The sequence below is a fragment of the Coregonus lavaretus genome, assembly GCF_964263955.1.
Source record: "Coregonus lavaretus genome assembly, chromosome: 3".
Taxonomy (NCBI): domain Eukaryota; kingdom Metazoa; phylum Chordata; class Actinopteri; order Salmoniformes; family Salmonidae; genus Coregonus; species Coregonus lavaretus.
This window is the reverse complement of record NC_139990.1, coordinates 31078782-31103093: the sequence shown is the minus strand read 5'-3', so window position 1 is coordinate 31103093 and position 24312 is coordinate 31078782. Positions and strand designations below refer to the sequence as shown.

The 24312-nt window shown below is 42.9% G+C and overlaps 1 protein-coding gene across 1 annotated transcript in view; it reads left to right on the top strand.

Annotated features, from left to right (window-relative positions):
* Positions 1-4448: 4448 nt before the first annotated feature.
* The window catches only part of LOC311110829 (dolichyl-diphosphooligosaccharide--protein glycosyltransferase subunit STT3B), an 83545-nt gene continuing 63681 nt past the window's right edge, over positions 4449-24312 (top strand). The window contains exon 1 of the mRNA XM_084153413.1: positions 4449-5058. Within this exon, the coding sequence (XP_084009539.1) occupies positions 4799-5058 (260 nt within the window). The 5' untranslated portion in view covers positions 4449-4798. The remainder of the gene's footprint in view (positions 5059-24312) is intronic.

Genomic DNA, 24312 nt, shown 5'->3' with positions numbered 1-24312 from the left:
GGGACAAAGTTGTGGAGAAGTACAGATCAGGGTTGGGTTATAAAAAAATATCTGAAACATTGAACATCCCACGGAGCACCATTAAATCCCTTATTAAAAAATGGAAAGAATATGGCACCACAACAAACCTGCCAAGAGAGGGCCGCCCACCAAAACTCATGGCCCAGGCAAGGAAGGCATTAATCAGAGAGGCAACAAAGAGACCAAAGATAACCCTGAAGGAGCTGCAAAGCTCCACAGCGGAGATTGGAGTATCTGTCCATAGGACTACTTTAAGCCGTACACTCCACAGAGCTGGGCTTTACGGAAGAGTGGCCAGAAAAAAGCCATTGCTTAAAGAAAAAAATAAGTAAACACGTTTGGTGTTCGCCAAAAGGCATGTGGGAGACTCCCCAAACATATGGAAGAATGTACTCTGGTCAGATGAGACTAAAATTGAGCTTTTTGGCCATCAAGGAAAACGCTATGTCTGGCGCAAACCCAACACCTCTCATCACCCCGAGAACACCATCCCCACAGTGAAGCATGGTGGTGGCAGCATCATGCTGTGGGGATGTTTTTCATCGGCAGGGACTGGGAAACTGGTCAGAATTGAAGGAATGATGGATGGCGCTAAATACAGGGAAATTCTTGAGGGAAACCTGTTTCAGTCTTCCAGAGATTTGAGACTGGGACGGAGGTTCACCTTCCAGCAGGACAATGACCCTAAGCATACTGCTAAAGCACCACTCGAGTGGTTTAAGGGGAAACATTTAAATGTCTTGGAATGGCCTAGTCAAAGCCCAGACCTCAATCCAATTGCTGTACACCAGCAGAACCCATCCAACTTGAAGGAGCTGGAGCAGTTTTGCCTTGAAGAATGGGCAAAAATCCCAGTGGCTAGATGTGCCAAGCTTATAGAGACATACCCCAAGAGACTTGCAGCTGTAATTGCTGCAAAAGGTGGCTCTACAAATAATTGACTTTGGGGGGGGGGGGGAGGGGGGGGGGGGGGGGTTGTTTGTTTCACAAGAAAAAATATTTTGCATCTTCAAAGTGATAAGCATGTTGTGTAAATAAAATGATCCAAACCCCCAAAAAATCAATTTTAATTCCAGGTTGTAAGGCAAGAAAATAGGAAAAATGCCAAGGGGTGTGAATAGTTTCGCAAGCCATTGTATTTTTAACCTGTTCCTACCTTTGTAATAAATGATTACAACCCAACTGTAGGTTTACTATGTGAACATGTTGAAAAGGCCACAACAAAGTCTCTATTGTATGCATTTTTACCTTGTAGAGTACTATAGGCTTTCCAGGTCTTATTTTGTTTGCTTTAAAATATGGTGTCCTTGGTCAGAAAAAATAGAGATACTATTTCAATTTCACCTTGTAGGTCAATTCTCCACTCGTGATTGTGACGCACAGCTGCATATGCTGTGCTGTTCCTGAGGTTGTAGCACTGTTAGAATAGGTAGAGCTCAACAGAGTCAGTGTGTGCAGGCTTTGGAGTACCACATGCTGTTTAGCCCATTATATTGTTAAAAGTCCCTGCTTTCACATTTAAATGGTTTCTAACTCTGTTTGGAACATTGTAGTGCTTGTAAAATAAGAGAAAGAAGCTGTTAAAAAGATTATAAAGAATAGACTAGATAACTGGCTCTCTTGAAAATCAATGGAGACAAAACATCCTGTCTTTGTTTTTACATGCAAGTGATGTTTGTCAAGTTATTATCATTTTGATATTATCATTTGGTAAGTTGCTAGCCTTGGCTTTTCTCTAGCTTCTTTAGCTTGAATTATAATGCAGATGTGTGCAAAGCAAGGCAAGGCAAGTGGTTAATGTTGGAACTTGATGTGCTTGCTTTTCTGAATCCTCTTGATTTCCAACTTGTATAAAAGATTGTGCCACCAGAGAAATCTCTGCACTACAATTCACACGCTATCTGCATGAAATTGGATGCACATTGCAAAATACGTGTTTCTCAGAACTGCAGCATTAAGGAAGGTCATCCGTGACTTGCCCCAGCTTACATAACAAGAAGAAGCACAATTGTGAGTGATTTGAGATGATTGGAGGCCTACTGTGTGAAACCCCGACAAATTGCTTGAGCCGATGCATGGAATGGGACTCCAATGCTCTCAGACAGACCATGTCTGTTTCAAAGACCCATCCATTTGGATGATATTGTGGGACCATGAGCAGGCCTCTTTACCCTCTCAACTTCAGAGCAGACACTGCTTATCCCTTATGACCCAACAGACATATGGAGGATTATGACTATTTTCAACCTGATGTTGCTCAGTACCGATGACCGTGGATTTTTGTACTTTGCTTAAGAGGGAAAAGGGGGCCTTCTTTTTCCCTTTTTATACGTAGTTGTTTACACTTGTGAGCCATGACAAATAAGTTATGAACGATTGTTTCCTAGATTTGAAGTCCCCAACCCGCCATTTTGAATCTTTGTATGCTAGGCCTTTGCTGAGTAAGCAACTGCCGACAGTCTCTCGCGGCATGCCTCTTTAAAGAACTCATGAAAGCCAGTAAACAAGGAGCCATGAAAGACAGAGAGGAACAAACAGACACTCAAGGCTCTCTCTCAGGAGACAGAAGCAAGCGAATCTGCCATGCCCAGCATCTGCACCCAAAGCAGCTCGTTTTCATCAGGGGTGTGACAATGGATGCCATTGAAACTATCTTCACAGCGTTCTTTTCCATTGATTCAAAGGTCACACTTTCAGGATTTTTTGGAGGGTAATGTGCCTGTTGTGGAATATGCAGGCATTCGTGATGAATGAGAGACACTGTCTCTGGCTGAATTCCTCCCCTTGGCTCTGAGTTACAGCAATAGCACACGTATGCAGTGGTTTGTCTGTATTATGGTACTCTTCCCTCTTGGTCTATTCTTCTTTATCCAGTCTCAGCCTAGACAATCCTGCTGTTTTGTTCATTCCTTAAATCTGTGCCTGTCTTTCCCCCCATCCTTCATCTGCTTCTCTTTATCCCCCTCTTATCTCTCTCTCTCCATCATTTCTATATCTAGGCCCACTGTTAAGCTGGCACAAGCTTCAATTACCCACCTATGTTCCACAATGAACATTCTTCCCATTTTCTATGTGATCCAATGGTACTGTACATCTGTACATTGACTGTGAAAGTTGATAGCCTTCTATGTGTTTATGGTGCTGTTGTGTTATACCACACTGAGGCAACACATATGTTGCATTGTAGGGAAGTGAGTTGAATAAAAACGATTTTTAGATAGGCTATCTATTTCATTCTGTTCATATCATATTCTTCTTTACATCTATTCATATTCAATGTTTCCCAAGACCAGTGTTGGAAAAATTATATTCAATGAGCCTGTATTTCATAGAAAAGCCTACTTCATTCTTTTTCAGGGTCAAATGCTGTGAAGAGAGATTTTCCAAGGGCAAGGACTGTGTAGGTTGCCTTGAATTATGTACCTAATATAGATATAACAGCCAAGTATGCAACATATGCTCTATTCCTGCAATGCATCAAGAATACCTTTTTTATTTTTCATTTATGTCAGTTGAATACAAAGTGGTGTGCATTTTAGTAATAAGTACTGTTATAATACCCACATTAGTTTTCCCTTCAGGGATGGAACCGCCCATGAGTCTTTCTCGTCTCATGGAACATATCGTGATGAATAATAATAATAATAATAAGCCATTTAGCAGACGCTTTTATCCAAAGCGACTTACAGTCATGTGCGCATACATTTTTACGTATGGGTGGTCCCGGGGATCAAACCCACTACCCTGGCGTTACAAGCGCCATGCTCTACCAATTGAGCTACAGAGGACCACCCATACGTAAAAATGAATGTGTTTGATATTGCACACACAAATACATTTGTGGCAGAATCCAATATTATAGCCTTTCAATCAACTAATCATTAAATCTATTGATCTCCAATCAATTGTATCACACTCAATAAAAAAAACTCACCCATTTCCTCTGTTGATGCCTCCATATCTAAAAAGCATAGAATAAAAGCTGTAAACTGTACTATCCAGAGAGCTATACCTAGGTTACACAATGATGTATGGTGTACTTTTGTCTTTGCTGGGGGACAGATAGTGATGAGAACATATCAATCTTTATTAATACCCATGCCCCAGCAGAGAACATCCAAGGGCAATAGAAATATAACTTCACATTAAAATTATTAATCTTCACAATCTCACAGTCTCTCAAGACAAGACAACCCACCCATTCCATTCTCAGAGTCAGGGATCTGTATCATGATCTGTATCATGCAACTACTTTATGTGCAGCTTGGCCAACATTTTAATCATTATCAAATCCACACAGTAAATGATTAAAGAAACCATCATTACTCATTTTTAAGGGGATATAAAAAATATATTGTAGCCCCTATAATAAATAAATGTCCAGGGTTTTCAATGTTCTTATGTAGGTTATGATATTCCATAGGTAAATAAATCGGTCTGTCATCGTAGTACTTGCGCGGGATTGGTTTTTGAATATCCAACGGCTCAGTTGTCTTTGGCTCCGCCCTGTTGTACCTGTCCTTCTGTGAGAGGCTGTCTGTGTTTCCTGTTGTTCCGCCCATTCCCTCCCATCAGCAATCAGTCCGATTGAGTTTTGCAAGAGCGTGCGGAATACAATGGTGGTTGTCACTGACGAATGTGAATAAAAAGCCGGTGGACTTACAGCGAAGATAACGAGAGAAAACCACGTCAAAAACATAAGGAGCTAAACGGGAGTAAAGGGGGATAGGGGAGCGTGCTCTTTCAAACCCCACTGACGCCGCAAACCACGCAGAATATGGCGGAGCACCACACAGCCACTGACAGCAAGCACAAAGCGTCCTTGAATGCCGGGGGCTCGCTGCATGGTAACAGCCGACCCAACGCCGCGGGTGGAGGAGGGGGCAAAGGAGGCCTCTCTGGCGGACTGGCACAGCCAGCAGGGTGGCAGTCCTTACTCTCTTTTACCATTCTTTTTCTGGCCTGGTTGGCAGGCTTCAGTTCTAGACTTTTTGCAGTGATCCGGTTCGAGAGCATCATCCACGAGTTTGATCCATGGTAAGTAGCTAACGTTAACTAACTACAGTATTAGCTAGTTAGCCAAAGCTATCGTTGGTTGCGTTGCAGTCAGGATTACTAGCCATGAGCGAGTCATACTTGCTGCTGTTCTAGATGGGTTGATGCCTCGCTTTATTGACTGCACGGTGATGTCTCGTGATCTGTCTCCCTGACTGCATAATGCAGTTTTCGTAGCCAATTAACGTTACTGTATCATGCACAACTTCCCCCTTTGCAAAACTTTTTCCGGACTGTTTTTCAAGTATGAGGAGTAACACTAGCTAACGTTGTAAACTAACACAGGTCAACCTGCAAAGCAACAATATACTCCGTGTTATAAATAGGCTGACGGATTGTTAACTATTGTAGTTAACGTTAGTTAGGCAAGCAATGTCCCGAAGTCAGAATATCCTTGACATTTCCTCATGAGGAGTAGGCCTAGAACTTTATTGTTCTAGTTGATGGCCTCTCTAAACCTTGTCCTGGAGAGCTACCGTCCTGTAGGTTTTCACTCCAACCTTAATTTAGCATACCTGATTCTAACAATTAGCTGGTTGATAAACTGAATAAGGTTAGTTACAACTGAGGTTGGAGAGCCCTGTTCATTCACTTCATTAATTTATTCACTCACTCATCAAAGTTGGGTATCCTAGCCAAAGTCAATGATATCGTGGCTCCAAGAGGACAGTCAGTGCCACTTCACTTTGGGTAGGACATGGCCAACTATGTTCTGCATCTCAGGTTTTATAGTATAATTTATAGTCTTAAAAACATCCAAAGGGTGTGGTAATTATTAATACTTTAGAATAGGCATGTAAGTACTGCTCTTCACAATTTTATTGTCCTCCTTACATGAATATGTGGCCGCTGGCCAGCTTGAATGTAGTTGGACACTGCCAATTTTATAATACAAATCAAATTAGCGTGGCATTTCTTATGACAGCAGGATTAAAACCCGGAAGCCAGGGGGCATGTCTCCCCTCAGTTTGTTCTTGGCCATCCCTACACACTGTACACAGGATTATTCTGCTATTGTTTATCTGTCCAAATGGTTCACACTGTACTGTCCGACTGGCTGCACTGCCATTCATTCTTGGGATTGTTATCAAATCAGTATTGCAGTGTCCCATTCAAACAACACCGCTGATGTGGTTTTATTTAATGTAGGCTACTAGTCAATACTCAACAGTGTTACTGTAGTGACACCATTAAGTATTGGCTAGTAGTGTACATGATTGCACAAGGTGCTAGCAAAGCTGCCCCTACAGTAAAAAATTTAAAAAATCTGAATTAGTGCATTACCATAGATAAAGTGCATCTTAATCTGCATAGGCAATGTTAGTGTGCACTCATCTTAAAGGGATACTTCGGGATTTTGGCAATGAGGCCCTTCATCTACTTCCCCAGAGGCAGATGAACTTGTGGATACCATTTTTATGTCTGTGTCCAGTATGAAGGAAGTTGGAGGGAGTTTTGCTAGCCAATGCTAACTAATGTTAGCGTAATGATTGGAAGTCTATGGGTATCTGCTAGCATGCTATGTTAACGAGCAGGGATAATTGGTAGACCCTGGGCTAATGTTGCACTTTTCACACGACTACTAATATTCCTCTCCCACACTAAGCACCCAGCTTTGCCTAGACCTATGTGTGTTGTCTGTATGAAGTACCTTCAAGTAGAGCACCAGAGGACGACCTCAGCAAAATTGCAAGGAGACTCAATGCAGAATTTGCTCTGTGTGAGTCCCAAATTACACCCAATGGGCCCTGGTCAAAAGTATTGCACTATATAGGGAAAAGGGTGGCATTTGGGATGGGGCCAATGCAACAGAATTGCATTATTTTGGCCTATGTGTGATATGCTGCCTAACGGACTACCTTGGGTGGTCACATGGTTTCCCAGCCGTTCTTTAAGGTAAATCGTTAGCTAGCTGTGTGATTTACTAGGTAACCTGAGGAAGGTGGGAAGTTCATTCACAGATTCACCCATCTATCGAGCTCTCCCAGATGCATTAAAACCAGACGTGTCATATTTGATGCAGCAGGTGATTTGTAACTCTTGCTGTCCTTAGAGGGAGTATATTCAAAGAGCGTTCCTCAAATCAATTCTCTTCCATGACATTGAGTTTGTGTTGAGCCTTGGTCTCTTTGTTTTTTTTATTAAGTCTCTGTTAACATCCCAATGCTTGTGATCAATAAATCAGCAAGAGTGTTTTACTCGACAGCGAGAATAGAATGGGCTACATGATGGCTATACATTTCATGAAGGTCTGAGGACTGAGTTGGTTATCTTGGTTGCCTAGATGCAATAATACCACTATTGAATTTGCTTTTGGTTGAGCCTCTCCAATTATCTGAAACAAACCATTATGTTGAACAAGCAGGCAATTTGAAAATGGAGATTGGCTTTATCAGCAGTATGCCAAGCTAATATTGAAATATGCAAACATTGTTCGTGATGGAACAGTGAGTGGCATGACAAGCCTGTTATGTTTAGCACTGCTCTCTAAGATTTTATTCTCCCCACCTCTTAGACTTTTGGAGAACAGTTGGGGGTATTACAGTAATAATATAGCCTATTTGGTCGGTGGTCTGTAGGCTACCTGTTTCAAACACCAGGCTACGTCAATCAGTGTCATGTTTCGTATAGAAGCTCATGTCTTATTTTATAATTCATTGCAGTTGCCAAAACATCCCTTGGGTCATTTAAACAATTACAGCACATCTCATTCTTCAAGTGCAGCATTGACTGACTGAAGGGACTGCAAACACGTCATTGAGCTTACTGAAACTCAAACCACAAGCTTGAAATCCAAGCAATAGCCTACACACCTTTTTTGGGGAAATGACGCCTTCATCCCCTCTGGCAAATTTCTCTCTCTTTGTTCAATATTTGCCAAGCTGCTGTTGGAGCCATTCAATATCACTTAAAGTGTTGATTTCCACCCATGTCTGCAGTAACATCTGTCTGGGTTATTGACTGAAAATAAAATGGATTCCATCCAGACAGTGCACATGTAGGGAACTTGGACTCAGTCTATCCTACAGTTATCCCACCCCCGGTATATCAGGAAACGGGGCCTATTCTGTCAGAGGAGCAATGGGAGGGATAGCCTCTGTCACAGATATGAACTGGATGTTCAGGAAGGGTTTAAGCACTGGGTTTCATCTTTGGTGAAACACACACAAACAAATCCATCTCGAGGGTGCCATAGGTGCGTCTCCTTGCCAAGGCTGGAGCTTGGCGCCTGAGCCCTAGATAGACGCTCGCTGCGTAGAGCACTCGATCACCTTTGATCTTGCGTATTTCTGTTTTGCTCAAGGTGAGGGAGGTAGAGAAAGCCTGGTGGATTCTTTGCCAGGCAACCAGGTCCGTCTCTGTGCTATCTGAGGCTCAAGTTGATTAACCTTCAATTGATCGGTAAAACAGGCAGCCATCCTTCCTGATGATCGTGGACTTCAGGAAACAGCAGAGGGAGTACCCCCCTATCCACATCGACGGGACAGCAGTGGAAAAGGTGGAAAGTTCCTTGGCGTACATATCACTGACAAACTGAAATGGTCCACCCACACAGACAGTGTGGTGAAGAAGGCGCAACAGCATCTCTTCAACCTCAGGAGGCTGAAGAAATTTCACCTAAAAAAACCCTCACAAACTTTTACAGATGCACAAATGAGCGCAACCTGTCGCGCTGTATCACCGCCTGGTACGGCAACTGAACCGCCCACAACCGCAGGGCTCTACAGAGGGTGGTGCGGTCTGCACAACGCATCACCGGGGGCAAACTACCTGCCCTCCAGGACACCTACAGCACCCGATGTCACAGGAAGGCCAAAAAGATAATCAAGGACAACTACCACCCGAGCCACTGCCTGTTCACCCCGCTATCATCCAGAAGGCGAGGGCAGTACAGGTGTATCAAAGCTGGGACCGAGAGACTGAAAAACAGCTTCTATCTCAAGGCCATCAGACTGTTAAACAGCCATCACTAGCACAGAGAAGCTGCTGCCTACATACAGACTTAAATCACTGGCCACTTTAATAAATGGAACACTAGTCACTTTAATAATATAACTTTAATAATGCCACTTTAATGTTTACGTGTCTTGCATTACCCATCTCATATGTATATACTGTATTCTATACTATCTATTGCATCTTAGCCTATGCCACTCTGATAATGACATTGCTCATCCATATATTTATATATTCTTATTCCATTACTTAGATTTGTGTGTATTAGGCTTTTGTTGTGGAACTGTTAGATATTACTTGCTAGATATTGCTGTACTGTCGGAACTAGAAGCACAAGCATTTCGCCACACTCGCAATAACATCTGCTAAACATGTGTATGTGACCAATACATTTGATTTGATCTGCCAGGACATAAGCCCAGGTTATATGGCTGCATCACACAGGCATTAGGCCACAGCTATACACTCATTCCCCACCAGAATGAAGATATTATGGGTGGATTCAACTGAAGCAATACTTGCAGAACTCTAGCTTCTCTCATGTTGGTGTATAAGCCAGCTGCAGTTTGAGCGGGAGAAGTCATCATGTTACTTTTCTTTGTTTTTTAAAATCACTCCTTCGATGATGTTTAGTTATCCTCTATTCAATTTTAAATTAGAATCATAAGAAACGCACAAGGTTTTCTTTGACAAATGTATCATGCACATGTAATGGCCTCTGAGCTGTCTAGAGAACCTGTTTTTCAAGGTCCTCTTCGGCAGCAGACGATATGCTTGACTTAACAGCAAATCCATCTCATTATTGGGCTAGTCTTCAATGTTTTCTCCCCCCTATCGAACATGTATCAAGGCAGATTACTTGAAGCAAGGAGAAACAACTCACTGCAAACAGTTACTCTAATGCAGGATGTGGAAAATATCCAATTCTCATACATGTCTCTAACAGAGGCTTGGCTGAAGAGTATCCCAAAACTTAAGTTTATTCCCTGCAGCATCTGTCGCAGCCATCTGTCCAACAGCTAATTAAGTATTCAGTGCAGTGTGGTGTCCAATTACCTGCAGTGGGTGGCAAACTTTGTAAAACAAAATTCAGAGTCCCTGCAATGCATTGCTCGGAGCACACACCACAGGGCGCAAGGCTTGATTTGATTCGATGCCCGGCAATGAATTGGGCTCTTCAGTTCGTTGCATTTAGCCTATGTCATCAAATGCAGGCCTAGGCCAGAATTGCAAGTACCTCAAGAAATGGGTAATTAACCAAGGAGAAAGAATGTTTTATGTGATTGTTTGTTTTAACAGCAGCATTTAAAAAAATGTGCTCTGGATAGTGAGTGTTCATGTTGAAAGAATATTTCTCTTTCGTGTTCTTCGCATTGGATCACTCTACCCACCCTCTTGGAAGTGACTCATCGATTAGAATCAGTTTCATCCTGATGATCATTGAATTGATGTGTAAAAAGGAACCTTTTGTTGGGCTCCTGTAGATGAAGAAAGGCAGCTGTAGGATGAAGGCTCTTGCTAATTAGCCAAGCGTTGAGGAAACCCGTGAGATGAGACCAATCGCTGTGCATTTCTTTGAAGCACATTTTTAATACCAAAGACGCTGATTGTGATCTGGCTTCAGTTGGGCTCCGCTCTCCAGTCCCAGGCGTAACATAATTCATATCACACCCAATACAGAGGGAATGATCACTTTATTCTCCTCTTGTCTTCAATCAAGGTCGTTGATGCTAAGCTCATGATTAACTTCAATTTCCCGCCTACCCATCCCCAGGGTGCAGTGGTGGAGGCGATATGGCCGACCCGTGCGGGTGTGACAGATCCCTCCCTGGGCACCTGCAGCACGCGTAGGAGCTGAGCTGGCAGGAAGGAGCTTAGAGCCCAGGGGCCTCATTCATAAATGTTGCGGAAATTTTACACTAAATATCTGCGTGCGCTATTTCTGAAAATACTGCGCACGCACAAAAATATTCAGATGTATAAACTTGGCGCACGCCATACATATGCACGTTTCCCTGTTATAAATCAGACCTGTCATAAAACTGTGTGCGTGAACGAGAATTATAACTCCGCCTGAGTGCCCATCATTCACCTTTTATGGTGACAACGTCCTTTATTTGCTGTATAACTCAGAGCTATTAGCATTAGGCCACGGCATACAAAAGAGATTGTTGTTCAATATTTAGTTTATCAATAGATTGGGTTTCTATGTCCTGCCTTGGTATAGGCTCTGAGATTAAATAGGCAATGATAGTCGCGTTCTGGCATTTGATGCAACGGGCTTGGGAGAGGCGATGGTCGAGTCACGTGTCCTCTGTAACATCACCCGCCAAACCGCGCTTCTTAACACCCGCTCGCTTAACCCGGAAGCCAGCTGCACCAATGTGTCGGAGGAAACACCCTTCAACTGACAACCGAAGTCAGACTGCAGGTGCCTGACCTGCTACTAGGAGTCACTTGAGCGCAATGAGCCAAGTAAATCCTAACCTGGACGACGCTGGGCAAATTGGCCGGTAATGACACAGCCTGGGATCGAACCCCCTGGGATCGAACCCCAGGCCGTAGTGACGTCGCAACACTGCGATGCAGTGCCTTAGACCGATGTGCCTCTCGGGAGGCCCTATGGTAAGTTTCTTAATGTGACCTCTGAAGTGAATGCGATCTGCTTTATCTCCTAATGTATTACACAAGTTGACTTAAGGTATTTACTTAAAAAGTAGCTACAAATATAAACATTTATATAGTTTTGACGGTATTAGAAAAACCACCCCTTGGACATGTCCAAATACGTCGGTATACTGTATACTGCCTTTATTTATTTATTTATTTATTTATTTATATATATATATATATATATACATACACACACACACACTAACACTGTAGAAATAAGCACACCTAAGACTATAAAGCACCTGCATTCTTGTTCATTTATTTCAATCGATCTCATTGAGTTGGACATTTCTGGTTTTTGAATTATGACTGTGAATAGTGTTAGAGCAGTGGCCTGTTGCCGTCTGCAGCAAAGAGCAAGGCCCTCCTATACAAACAACCCTCATTTCATGAGGATGGACGAAGCTATGCACAGCCGGGAAGGGGAATGTGGTTGAGTTACTCGCACGGAATGGCAATTGCTGACGTTCCCCTTTTCCAGCCAAATTAATTATACATAGGCATACCTAACAGTGTGATTCTGAAAGTCTGCTACGGAGGCTGCCTAACGAGAGGCTCTTCCTGTCAGCAGTCCAGAGGCACGCAGCATCTCAGTGATAAAGGGCGACAGCGCGCTGGAGTATTTAATGTGATTAATTGCTTACCTCTAAGGCCCCAGTGGCCTTAAATATCAGTGTCTTCCTGAAGAAGGCCGGCATCATGGGGAGCAGGAGATAAAGTATTTTAGATGTCTCTGTGTGAGGCTGTTTGTGTATGCGGGGGGGGGGGTTGTGAACTAGTGCAATGGGATAAAACGTATCGCTTGCAAAACCTGTAGGGTAGTATTCTGCCAAGAAATCCCAAGGCTTGTTTTTATTTTACATCCTCTCCCTCGGACTACACACACTTGCTGCACTCAGGCTACCACTTTTAACTGACATAACAGCTCACAATTGCGGTTCTCCTCAAGTCAGTTCTTTCTCCCGCTCTCTCTCTGTATAGTCTGCCTACCCACAGGTACTTGGATGCAGTTGTTGTTCCATGACCAGCAGAACCTATCCATCTTGCAATAACAGACGGAACAGTGACCCCGTAGAGTTGCCCTGTTTTTAGTGTAGTTGACAATGTGTCTTGACTGCAGTGTTGTGTGTGTATCATCTCAGAATGATTGCTCTGTTTCGGTAGTGTGAGCACACTACTGGCTGTCAATGTTACGCTTCAACTTTCGCCTCCCCCTTGCTTTGGCGTTACATCTCGGTGAACAGAAACGGCAAGAGTCAAGGGCGAGAATGTTGGTCAGAATCTAAGGGACCTAATCCGCTGATGCACAAAAAAGCAAGGCCCTCGTTGCCAGGTCATGAGATTTCATTCTCACTTCGCTCCCTGAGAGGATGGTTAGTATTCGCGCAGTGCTGAATAACTAATGTAGCGGTGGATTGACGACCACAACACCCGGCTTTTTTCTTCATTTTTTTCTTGTCAACTTTGAGTTGGCCTTTGATCTCTGGGATGTCGCCTATCTCTGAGATGGATTTGAGGGGCGGAGGCCGGATGATGCTAGAAACTCTGACAGCCAATGGTCGGTTGGGGCCAAAGGGGGGCAGAAGGGGACCTTCGCCTTATCGCATACCATGGCCTCTCACTGAAAGAAGTCCGCAGGTTCGCTGTGAGAGTGCACCTGCATGCAGAGAGACGGAGACTACTGCCAGCCAACCGGTCTGAAGGAGGTAGTGGAGGGCAAAATAAAATCAATTGTCCAAAAAATACATTAGCATATCCGTTTTTTGAATTGGGAAGGGAATACAGTGGGGCTTATTTTCCTGTTATAAGATTAATATTGAATTTCTTGTAAGGCTGATGGGGTTGCTTAGTGGGAGCAGAGCTGCTTTAATAAGATCAACTGCTTAATCTATTTTAGCGGAGAGGTTCAAATAGCTGAGCGCTTGAGTGTTAAAGTTTTGTTTCCATCTTTCACCTATTTTCCATATTAGCCTACCCAAGCTCTTCTGTAACTTGTTCTTACAAGCTTGCTAGTGGAAGGCCTTAACTACAAACAGCAGTCTAGATAAGGTAGCGTAACTGCAAGGAATCAAAGGGCTGTGAAAGTAAGGGTTATTGTGAAGGTTGGGCCATAGTCCGCCTCTTGTGGGTTGGAAGAATGATTTACTAGATGGCTGCTGGTCGGTATTTCCAGTGAGCAGATTATCTGGCATATTCTGTTACTGGTGGATTTTGCTAGCAGTTTGGCTGGCTTATTCTCTGGGGTTGTTGATTGGCCCTTTGGCTGGTTACCTGGCAAGCTGATTGGCCAGCTGACTGCTTGGCATACCTGGTCCTGCCGCACAAGGTAGGGCAGAGGCAGGGAGAGTTTTTTTTTTTTTTTTAATGGGGGCTGATGTACTGTGTTCTCTCTGGAGATGGGCACCATCTCAGTTTCTGCTGCTGTCTTTTGTAAGCACATAGTATCGTCTTGGCACGGCTATAGAGGCACCGTGCCCATTTTAGCTCTGCCGCTGGCTTGTGTTCCGTCCGACTGCCACATGTTTGCCTGCTGCAAATGCTGCTATTGTTCAAGCAGTGTGTTCCAGTTCATTCCCCATTGCATTGAAAAATAGATGGCTTCATTGCAACCCGTGACATTATAGAACGACGTCTCTAAGGCCACGTCTTTGTTTCAGGTTGGCAAAATATTGACAGGCACTCAAGGACACGGTTACCCAGGGTAGTCATCAGCCCTCATAGTGCATCAGCGACATTCAGGCGGAAGGAGAGGTGGAGGGCAGGGATGGGAAAGGGAGAGAGGGGTGTCTGTAAGAGTGACAGCTGGAATGGATTGTCATTCGGTGACAGCCAAAGGAAGATGGGCCTGTCAGATTACTGTCAAATCACCTCACTCATCACGCCTTGCAGTTACTAGTGCTGTGACAGGTTGTGTAGGGTAGCCATGGAGAACCACAGGAGGGGACGAGAGGGGCAGTCTTAGCCCCCTGAGAATCAGGTGAGCCTGACGTTAGGACAGCCCCTGAGCTACTCAGCCTGATGGCGGTAAAAACCTGAGGTATAGCAGTATGATAGACAGGTGCAGAGCATACTGATCATGCATGCATTCAGCATACACTCAGGAAGCCTGTTTTCACAACATAAGTAGATGAAGGTTGACCACAGGTCCTTCTGTGAGAAGTGAAAGTGATTGGACATTAAAATGGCAGTGTTGTTTTTATGATGTAAAGAAAATATGCCAGCAAATCAAACATGCAGATTAGGCCTAGTTTAATTAATGGGTTAGTCAAGCATCTGCTTCTTTTTTTCGTTTTGTGTTGTGAACTTTATATTTTAGTGTACTTAGTTCATAGCTGGTCATGATCATTAACACTGAAGGCGAGCCCCACAAATCCATTAGAGGCTATTTAATATTCAATTTGAATGTATTGTTTGATTTTTAATAGCCTACCCTCAAGGATATGTCTTAATTTTTTTCATGCTGTTTAGTACATTTTACAATCGGTTAGTTCAGACTGCTGTATAAAATTATTTATTTCTCCTTTGATTTTCATTGGCCTCTTTCTTGGTGTGTAGGTTTAATCATAGGGCTGCACCGCCACATTTTTCTCTTCTCATCCAGTCCTTTGAAAAGTAAATGAAAAGTAAATATTACGCAATGTGACTTGCTGCTAATGATTCAGTGCCACTGAGTTCAAGGATCTTCTGCAGTGTTTACAGCATGCTGTGTTAGCCTAATTATCACCAAATATGACCACAAATCAACCAGTCTAGATTTCAATAAAAAAATGTTTTTGTTCTGTTTCTCTTTATCATAAAAATGAGTTTCCCATGGCTGTAATCTCTTGGATTTAAAAGGGTTCTGTCTTTTAGTATTGAAATCTGCTTTAAAAGCAGAGATACCTTTACATAATGTCCTTTTATCCTTTTGCCCCTTCCTCTCTCCTCAGCCTCAAATTGATTTTCAGAAATTAATATATAAAATGAAATTTTTCAGCCAGCTCTTGAATTTAATTTGTCCTTGATGTGAAGCTTGGCAGGTGAGTAAATGATTGGCCTTCCAAATGCTAATCAATGTCCCAAGTTTCATAATCCCCCTTGTCTGCACTGATCCCTCTACAGTCTCCAACTCCATAGGACGGACTGACCCTTTCAATTGGCAGCTTGTGTGTGTGTGGGGGGGGGGGGGGTTCAAGTGACTTCTATGTATTATAGATCCATACATCTGCTATGACAGGCTCATTGTCCACCCTCCCTCCCAGAAGCCTGGAAGGGATGAGCGAACCAAGCCTATGTGTTCGTAGCTTCAACCCCGCAGCACACACACACACTAATTGATTAATGTACTGCTGAATGTATATTTTCTCTTGCTTTGTTTGCTCTTTTCCATATTATGTCAATCTCTGATAAGCTACCCAGGAAAGGGTTGAAAATAGCCCATATTAATATTTGTAGCCTTAGAAATAAGGTTAATGAAATCAGTAACTTGGTAATATCTGATAACATAAATATATTAGCCATTTCTGAGACTCACTTAGATAATTAATTTGATGATACAGCAGTAGCAATACAAGGATATAGCATCTATAGAAGAGACAGAAATGCTTATGGGGGAGGTGTTGGTGTATATATTCAGAGCCATATCCCTGGAATGATTAGAGAATATCTTATGTCAAGTGTTGTTGAAGTGTTGTTGTTGCAGGTTCACTTGGCACATCTAAAGCCTTTTCTTTTGGGGTGTTGCTGTAGGCTACCAAGTGCAAACGGTCAGTATCTAAATAATATGTGTGAAATGCTTGATAGTGTATGTGATGTAATCAGAGCGGTCTTCTTGTGGTCCTGAATATTGACTGGTTTTCATCAAGCTGTCCGCTCAAGAGGAAGCTTCTCACTGTAACCATTGCCTGTAATCTGGTTTAGGTTATTAATCAACCTACCAGGGTGTTTACAAACACTACAGGAATGATCATCCACATGTATCGATCACATTTTTACTAATACTGTAGAACTTTATTCTAAAGCTGTATCCGTACCCATTGGATGCAGTGATCACAATATTGTGGCTATATCCAGGAAAGCGAAAGTTCCAAAAGCTGGGCCTAAAATAGTGTATATGAGATCATACAAAATATTTTGCTGTGACTCTTATGTGGATGATGTAAAAAAAAAAAATATTTGTTGGTCTGATGTGATTAATAAGGAGCATCCAGACGCTGCACATTATTAAAATTCTTATTGATAAACATGCACCTTTTAAGAAACTGACTAAGAACTGTTAAGGCTCCATGGATTGATGAGGAATTGAAAAACTGTATGGTTGAAAGAGATGAGGCAAAAGAAGTGGCTAATAAGTCTGGCTGCACATCTGACTGGCTGATTTACTGCAAATTGAGAAATTATGTGACTACACTCAACAACAAAAAAGAAGAAACTGTATTATGAAGCCAAGATCAATGATTTTAATAAATTATGGGCAGAAAGACACATTCAACTCCATCTTTTATTGAATCAGATGGCTTATTCATCACAAAATAATTTGATGTTGCCAATTATTTTAATGATTTACTTCATTGGCAAAGTGGGCAAACTTAGGCAGGAAATGACAACAACAAACAGTGAGCCATCGTATTCATGCATAAAAAAACAAATAATGAAAGAAAAGCATTGCAAGTTTGAATTTTGTAAAGTTAGTGTGGGAGAGGTGGAAAGATTATTGTTAATGATCAATAATAACAAACCTCCTGGCATTGACAACTTAGATGGAAAGCTACTGAGGATGGTAGCTGACTCTAAATATATGACAGATATGAGTACCTATAATCTAAGCCTAGAGGAAAGTAAGCCAAAATAATTCCACTACCCAAGAGTGGTAAAGCGGCCTTTACTGGTTCTAACAGAAGACCTATAAGCTTGCTGCCAGCTCTTAGCAAACTGTTGGAAAGAATTGTTTGACCAAATACAATGCTATTTCTCTGTAAACAAATTAACAGACTTTCAGCATGCTTCTAGTGAAGGGCACATGTACTGCACTGACACAAATGGCTGATGATTGGTTGAAAGAATTTGATTAAGAAGATGATTGTGGGAGCTGTACTTTTTAGATTTCAGTGCAGCCTTTGATATTATTGACCATAACCAGTTGTTGAAAAAACATATGTGTTATGGCTTTTCAACCTCTGCAATATAGTGGATTCAGAGCTATCTAATAGAACTCAAAGGGTTTTCTTTAATGGGAGCTTCTCTGTCTAACATGTAAAGTGTGGTGTACCGCAGGGCAGCTCTTTAGGCCCTCTACTCTTTTCTATTTTTACCAATGACCTGCCACTGGCATTAAACATTAAACAAAGCATGTGTGTCCATGTATGCTAATGTTTCAACCACATACGCATCAGCAACCACAGCTAATGAAGTCACTGAAACCCTTAACAAAGAGTTGCAGTCTGTTTTGGAATGGGTGGCCAGTAATTAACTGATCCTGATCATCTCTAAAACCAAGAGCATTGTATTTGGCACAAATCAATCCCTAAATTCTAGACAGCTGAATCTGGTAATGAATGGTGTGGCTGTTGAACAAGTTGAGGAAACAAAATTACTTGGCGTTACCTTAGATTGTAAACTGTCATGGTCAAAACAAATAGATTCAATGGTTGTAAAGATGGAGAGTTGTCTGTCCGTAATAAAGAGATGCTCTGCTTTTTTGACACCGCATTCCAAAAAGCAAGTCCTGCAGGCTCTAGTATTGTCTTGATTATTGTCCAGTCGTGTGGTTGAGTGCTGCAAGGAAAGACCTAGTTAAGCTGCAGCTGGCCCAGAGCAGAGCTGCACGTCTTGCTCTTCATTGTAATCAGTGGGCTGATCTAAATACTATGCATGTCAGTCTCTCTTGGCTAAGAGTTGAGGAGAGACTGACTGCATCACTACTTTTTATAAGAAATATGAATCCCAAATTGTTTGCATAGCCAATTTACACACTGCTCTGACACACACTTACCCCACCATACATACCACCAGGGGTATTTTCACAGTCCCCAAATCCAGAACAAATTCAAGAACACTTACAGTACTATATAGAGCCATTATTACATGGAACTCTGTTCCATCTCATATTGCTCAAATGAACAGCAAACGTGGTTTCAAAAAACAGATAAAGCAACACCTCACGGCACAATGCCTCTCCCCTATTTGACCTAGATAGTTTGTGTGGTATAGGCTATGTGTGCCTTTTTAAAATTTATTTATTACTTTTTAAATTATGTTCTTGTCTATGTTTTACAGCCCTCTAACCAATTGTACTATTATGTATGTTTTTCCGCGTTATTTGTAATTTATTTTGTACATAATGTTTCTGCCATCGTCTCTTATAACCAAAAAGAGCTTCTGGATATCAGGACAGCGATTACTCACCTCGTATTGGACGAATATTTTTTCTTCAACGAGGCGGCCGCGAAGGATATCATACAGACACCCAACAAGGCCCAAATCCCCGTCATTCGCGTGAGGAAGAGACGGAGATATCGTGGACGTAGATCGGGGTGCCTTGTAAGGATCCGACGGCGAGCGAGTAAACTGCCTCTTCCATCAATCCTATTAGCCAACGTTCAATCATTTGAAAATAAATTGGATGACCTAAGATTACGGTTATCCTACCAACGGGACATTAAAAACTGTAATATCTTATGTTTCACCGAGTCGTGGCTGAACGACGACATGGATATCATACAGCTAGCGGGCTATACGCTACATCGGCAGGATAGAACGGCTGACTCCGGTAAGACAAGGGGTGGCGGTCTGTGTATATTTGTAAACAACAGCTGGTGCACAAAATCAAATACTAAGGAAGTCTCAAGGTTTTGCTCGCCTGAGGTAGAGTATCTTATGATAAGCTGTAGACCACACTATTTACCAAGAGAGTTTATCTATATTTTTCATAGCTGCCTATTTACCACCACAAACCAATGCTGGCATTAAGATTGCACTGAATGAGTTGTACAAAGCCATAAATCAACAGGAAAACGCTCATCCAGATGCAGCGCTCCTAGTGGCCGGGGACTTTAATGCAGGGAAACTTAAATCCGTTCTACCTAATTTCTACCAGCATGTTAAATGTGCAACCAGAGGGAAAAAAAACTCTAGACCACCTTTACTCCACACACAGAGACGCATACAAAGCTCTCCCTCGCCCTCCATTTGGCAAATCTGACCATAACTCTATCCTCCTGATTCCTGCTTATAAGCAAAAACTAAAGCAGGAAGCACCAGTGACTCGGTTAATAAAAAAGTGGTCAGATTACGCAGATGCTAAGCTACAGGACTGTTTTGCTAGCACAGACTGGAACATGTTCCGGGATTGAGACAGCATTGAGGAGTACACCACATCAGTCACTGGCTTCATCAATAAGTGCATCGATGATGTCGTCCCCACAGTGACCGTACGTACATACCCCAACCAGAAGCCATGGATTACAGGAAACATCCGCACTGAGCTAAAGGGTAGAGCTGCCGCTTTCAAGGAACGGGACTCTAACCCGGATGCTTATAAGAAATCCCGCTATGAACTCCGAACCATCAAACAGGCAAAGAGTCAATACAGGACTAAGATTGAATCGTACTACACTGGCTCTGACGCTCGTCGGATGTGGCAGGGCTTGAAAACTATTACAGACTACAAAGGGAAGCACAGCCGCGAGCTGCCCAGTGACACAAGCCTACCAGAGTAAGACTTTTAAGCAGTTCAACATTCACAAGGCCGCAGGGCCAGACGGATTACCAGGACGTGTACTCCGAACATGTGCTGACCAACTGGCAAGTGTCTTCACTGACATTTTCAACATGTCCCTGACTGAGTCTGTAATACCAACATGTTTCAAGCAGACCACCATAGTCCCCGTGCCCAAGGACACTAAGATAACCTGCCTAAATGACTACCGACCCGTAGCACTGACGTCTGTAGCCATGAAGTGCTTTGAAAGGCTGGTCATGGCTCACATCAACAGCATTATCCCAGAAACCCTAGACCCACTCGAATTTGCATACCGCCCCAACAGATCCACAGATGATGCAATCTCTATTGCACTCCACACTGCCCTTTCCCACCTGGACAAGAGGAACACCTACGCGAGAATGCTATTCATTGACTACAGCTCTGCATTCAACACTATAGTGCCCTCTAAGCTCATCACTAAGCTAAGGATCCTGGGACTAAACACCTCCCTCTGCAACTGGATCCTGGACTTCCTGACGGGCCGCCCCCAGGTGGTAAGGGTAGGTAACAACACATCTGCCACACTGATCCTCAACACGGGGGCCCCTCAGGGGTGCGTGCTCAGTCCCCTCCTGTACTCTCTGTTCACCCATGACTGCATGGCCAGGCATGACTCCAACACCATCATTAAGTTTGCCGACGACACAACAGTGGTAGGCCTGATCACAGACAACGATGAGACAGCCTATAGGGAGGAGGTCAGAGACCTGGCCGTGTGGTGCCAGGACAACAACCTCTCCCTCAACGTGACCAAGACAAAGGAGATGATTGTGGACTACAGGAAAAAAAAAGAGGACTGAGCACGCCCCCATTCTCATCGACGGGGCTGTAGTGGAACAGGTTGAGAGCTTCAAGTTCCTTGGTGTCCACATCACCAACGAACTATCATGGTCCAAACACACCAAGACAGTCGTGAAGAGGGCACGACAAAGCCTATTCCCCCTCAGGAGACTGAAAAGATTTGGCATGGGTCCTCAGATCCTCAAAAAATTATACAGCTGCACCATCGAGAGCATCCTGAGTGGTTGCATCACCGCCTGGTATGGCAACTGCTTGGCCTCCGACCGCAAGGCACTACAGAGGGAAGTGCGTACGGCCCAGTACATCACTGGGGCCAAGCTTCCTGCCATCCAGGACCTCTATACCAGGCGGTGTCTGAGGAAGGCCCTCAAAATTGTCAGACTCCAGCCACCCTAGTCATAGACTGTTCTCTCTGCAACCGCACGGCAAGCGGTACCGGAGTGCCAAGTCTAGGTCCAAAAGACTTCTCAACAGCTTCTACCCCCAAGCCATAAGACTCCTGAACAGCTAATCATGGCTACCCGGACTATTTGCACTGCCCCCCCACCCCATCCTTTTTACGCTGCTGCTACTCTGTTAATTATTTATGCATAGTCACTTTAACTCTACCCACATGTACGTATTACCTCAACTACCTCAACTAGCCGGTGCCCCCGCACATTGACTCTGCAACGGTACCCCCCTGTATATATAGCCTCCCTACTGTTACTTTATTTTCCTTCTGCTCTTTTTTTTCTCAACACTTTTTTTGTTGTTTTATTTTTACTTTTTTTGTTAAAAATAAATGCACTGTTGGTTAAGGGCTGTAAGTAAGCATTTCACTGTAATGTCTGCACCTGTTGTATTCGGCGCATGTGACCAATAAAATTTGATTTGATTTGACCCCAGGAAGAGTAGCTGCTGCTTTTGCAACGGCTAATGGGCTCCTAATAAAATACCATAAGTAATTTGTGTTTGGATGAGTTGGCCTAATATTTGGTCAAACATATCTGATAAATATTACGTAACGTAACTGTGAGCCATACCACAAGCTGTAGCACTGTCACTTAGTACCTGTCTGTACATTCTGTCCTTGTTAGTGGGTACGGCACTGATGTAGCACTTTTCACCAGTATTTTCCGTGATACCATCCATTCTGACAATATTGGAAGGGGAGGGAGTTCCTAATCTGAGAAATCTGGAATTGTAAAGATATTGCGGATGCCAATCTGATAAATGCCTCACCAGTATCAGGAACAGTAATTCCCTCAGTACCATTGCTATGCCAGTGGGATCAAACCACTTTGCAGAAGCCATAGTACGCTAACCAATTGTAGGGTGGCTACAGTATCACACGGTTATGCCCTCTGAATTTAAAACCTGACACCTGTGACCTGACCAGTAAAAGGATACCCTTGTCTCTTATTGTTCTTTGAGGGATAGTAATCATTTTGTTGTTAACATGCTTTCATGTTTCTTTTATCAGTGAAAGACTCAAATAGAAAGGATAGTGATAGGGCTTGCATTCAAGGTCAGGTGCTTCATCCTTCAGCACTGTTGATGCTAAGTCACAGTAACAGCCTGGTGACTGGACACCTAACAAAACATTTACAATTGCTCTTGACTTACAAGCCTCGTGCAGGTAATGGAGATGCCACATCCTTACTCTCGCAGCTCATCAGTTTCTCGGTTATTGAGTTTGAGTTGTCCACTCTCAATTGGATCATAAATCTGTAGCTAGATTCCTTACCTATTTTCCGCCCCCTGCAAATTGGAAACAAATGAAGATTTGTTTAATGATGCTGGTGATGCACATCTTAACAGACGTGCATGCACAGTGAACAGAACACCACAGGCTTTCTGGAGTTGTGCCAAGACCATTAATGTCCTCTTGTGCTATTGCTCCACAACTGGGGACCAGTGAAGAATTACCTCCAAAGAACACTTTGCGGTTTATTTAATTTATTTTTGATAGAATGTTGGTTATTAGTTTACAAAGAACAGCTTGAAATAAGAATCCATGATAAAACTGTTTACACAATTTATTATTTGTGAAGTGAAAATTAGTTGGCATCTGTGTGTTTGCACCCATGGACCAGGAAATTATTTGTTATTCCAGAAAGCCAAAATGACGGATGGATGGATCGACATTGCCTTAAGCCGGGATAGGGATTCGGCAAGAGGTTGCGCTCGTCACCAACAGTTCCTTAGATAGTCAAGACGGGACAGAAATAAAAATCTGGGTCCCCAGAGTCCATTGTGTAATCTAGTTTTTGGTTGAGTCTTTTATCAAATCGGCTTTGATTCTACAGAGAGCGAATTTCAAGACTGGATTTTGGTCAAGTTTAGTCTTGATGTAGGGCCCAGGCTAGCCTAAGCTTTAAAGTGTTCTTCGCATTCTAGGTCTAGAAAGTATTTCAGAAAAACCTGTCATACCATTAGTATTTGCCGGAAACATGGGGCTGGGATTGGTGGGTACGAATATCTTCCACACTGACCGTGTTCTTTTGTTAAGTAACTCAGCCAAAACGGATGCTGCCGCAGCATCATTGCCCTGTGCGCTAACCAGGTTGACAACAGAGGTGAGCTTAACTTGGTGAATGTCTTTGGAGCAATCTAATTTCCTCAAAGGCTCTCTAAACGATTTTGAAGAAGGTTCCGAAATGACCAACGAAAACGGCAGTAGCTAACACGTTTTATTTTCCACTCATGATGTCATCCCCTGCATTTCAGTCTAACTGACTATGTAATCATGATGATACTTGATTAAATAATCTGTCCATAATAAAGCACTGCTTTGCCTTCTTAACAACAATATCAACAAGGCATGTCCTACAGTCATGTGGTCAGGTGCCACAAAGAGGGACTTGGGAAAATTACAAAAGTAGAGGAGAAATTGGCTTCATCACTACCAGTTTTTGTAGTCCAGAACAGACTATGGGAGGCGCACAGTACTACATAGAGCAATGGCTACATGAAACCCTATTCCACATCAAGTAACTCACGCAAGCAGTAAAATCAGATTAAAAAAAAAAAAAAGATAAAAAAACAGCGAACTGTGACGAGTCACACACAGGCACAAACAC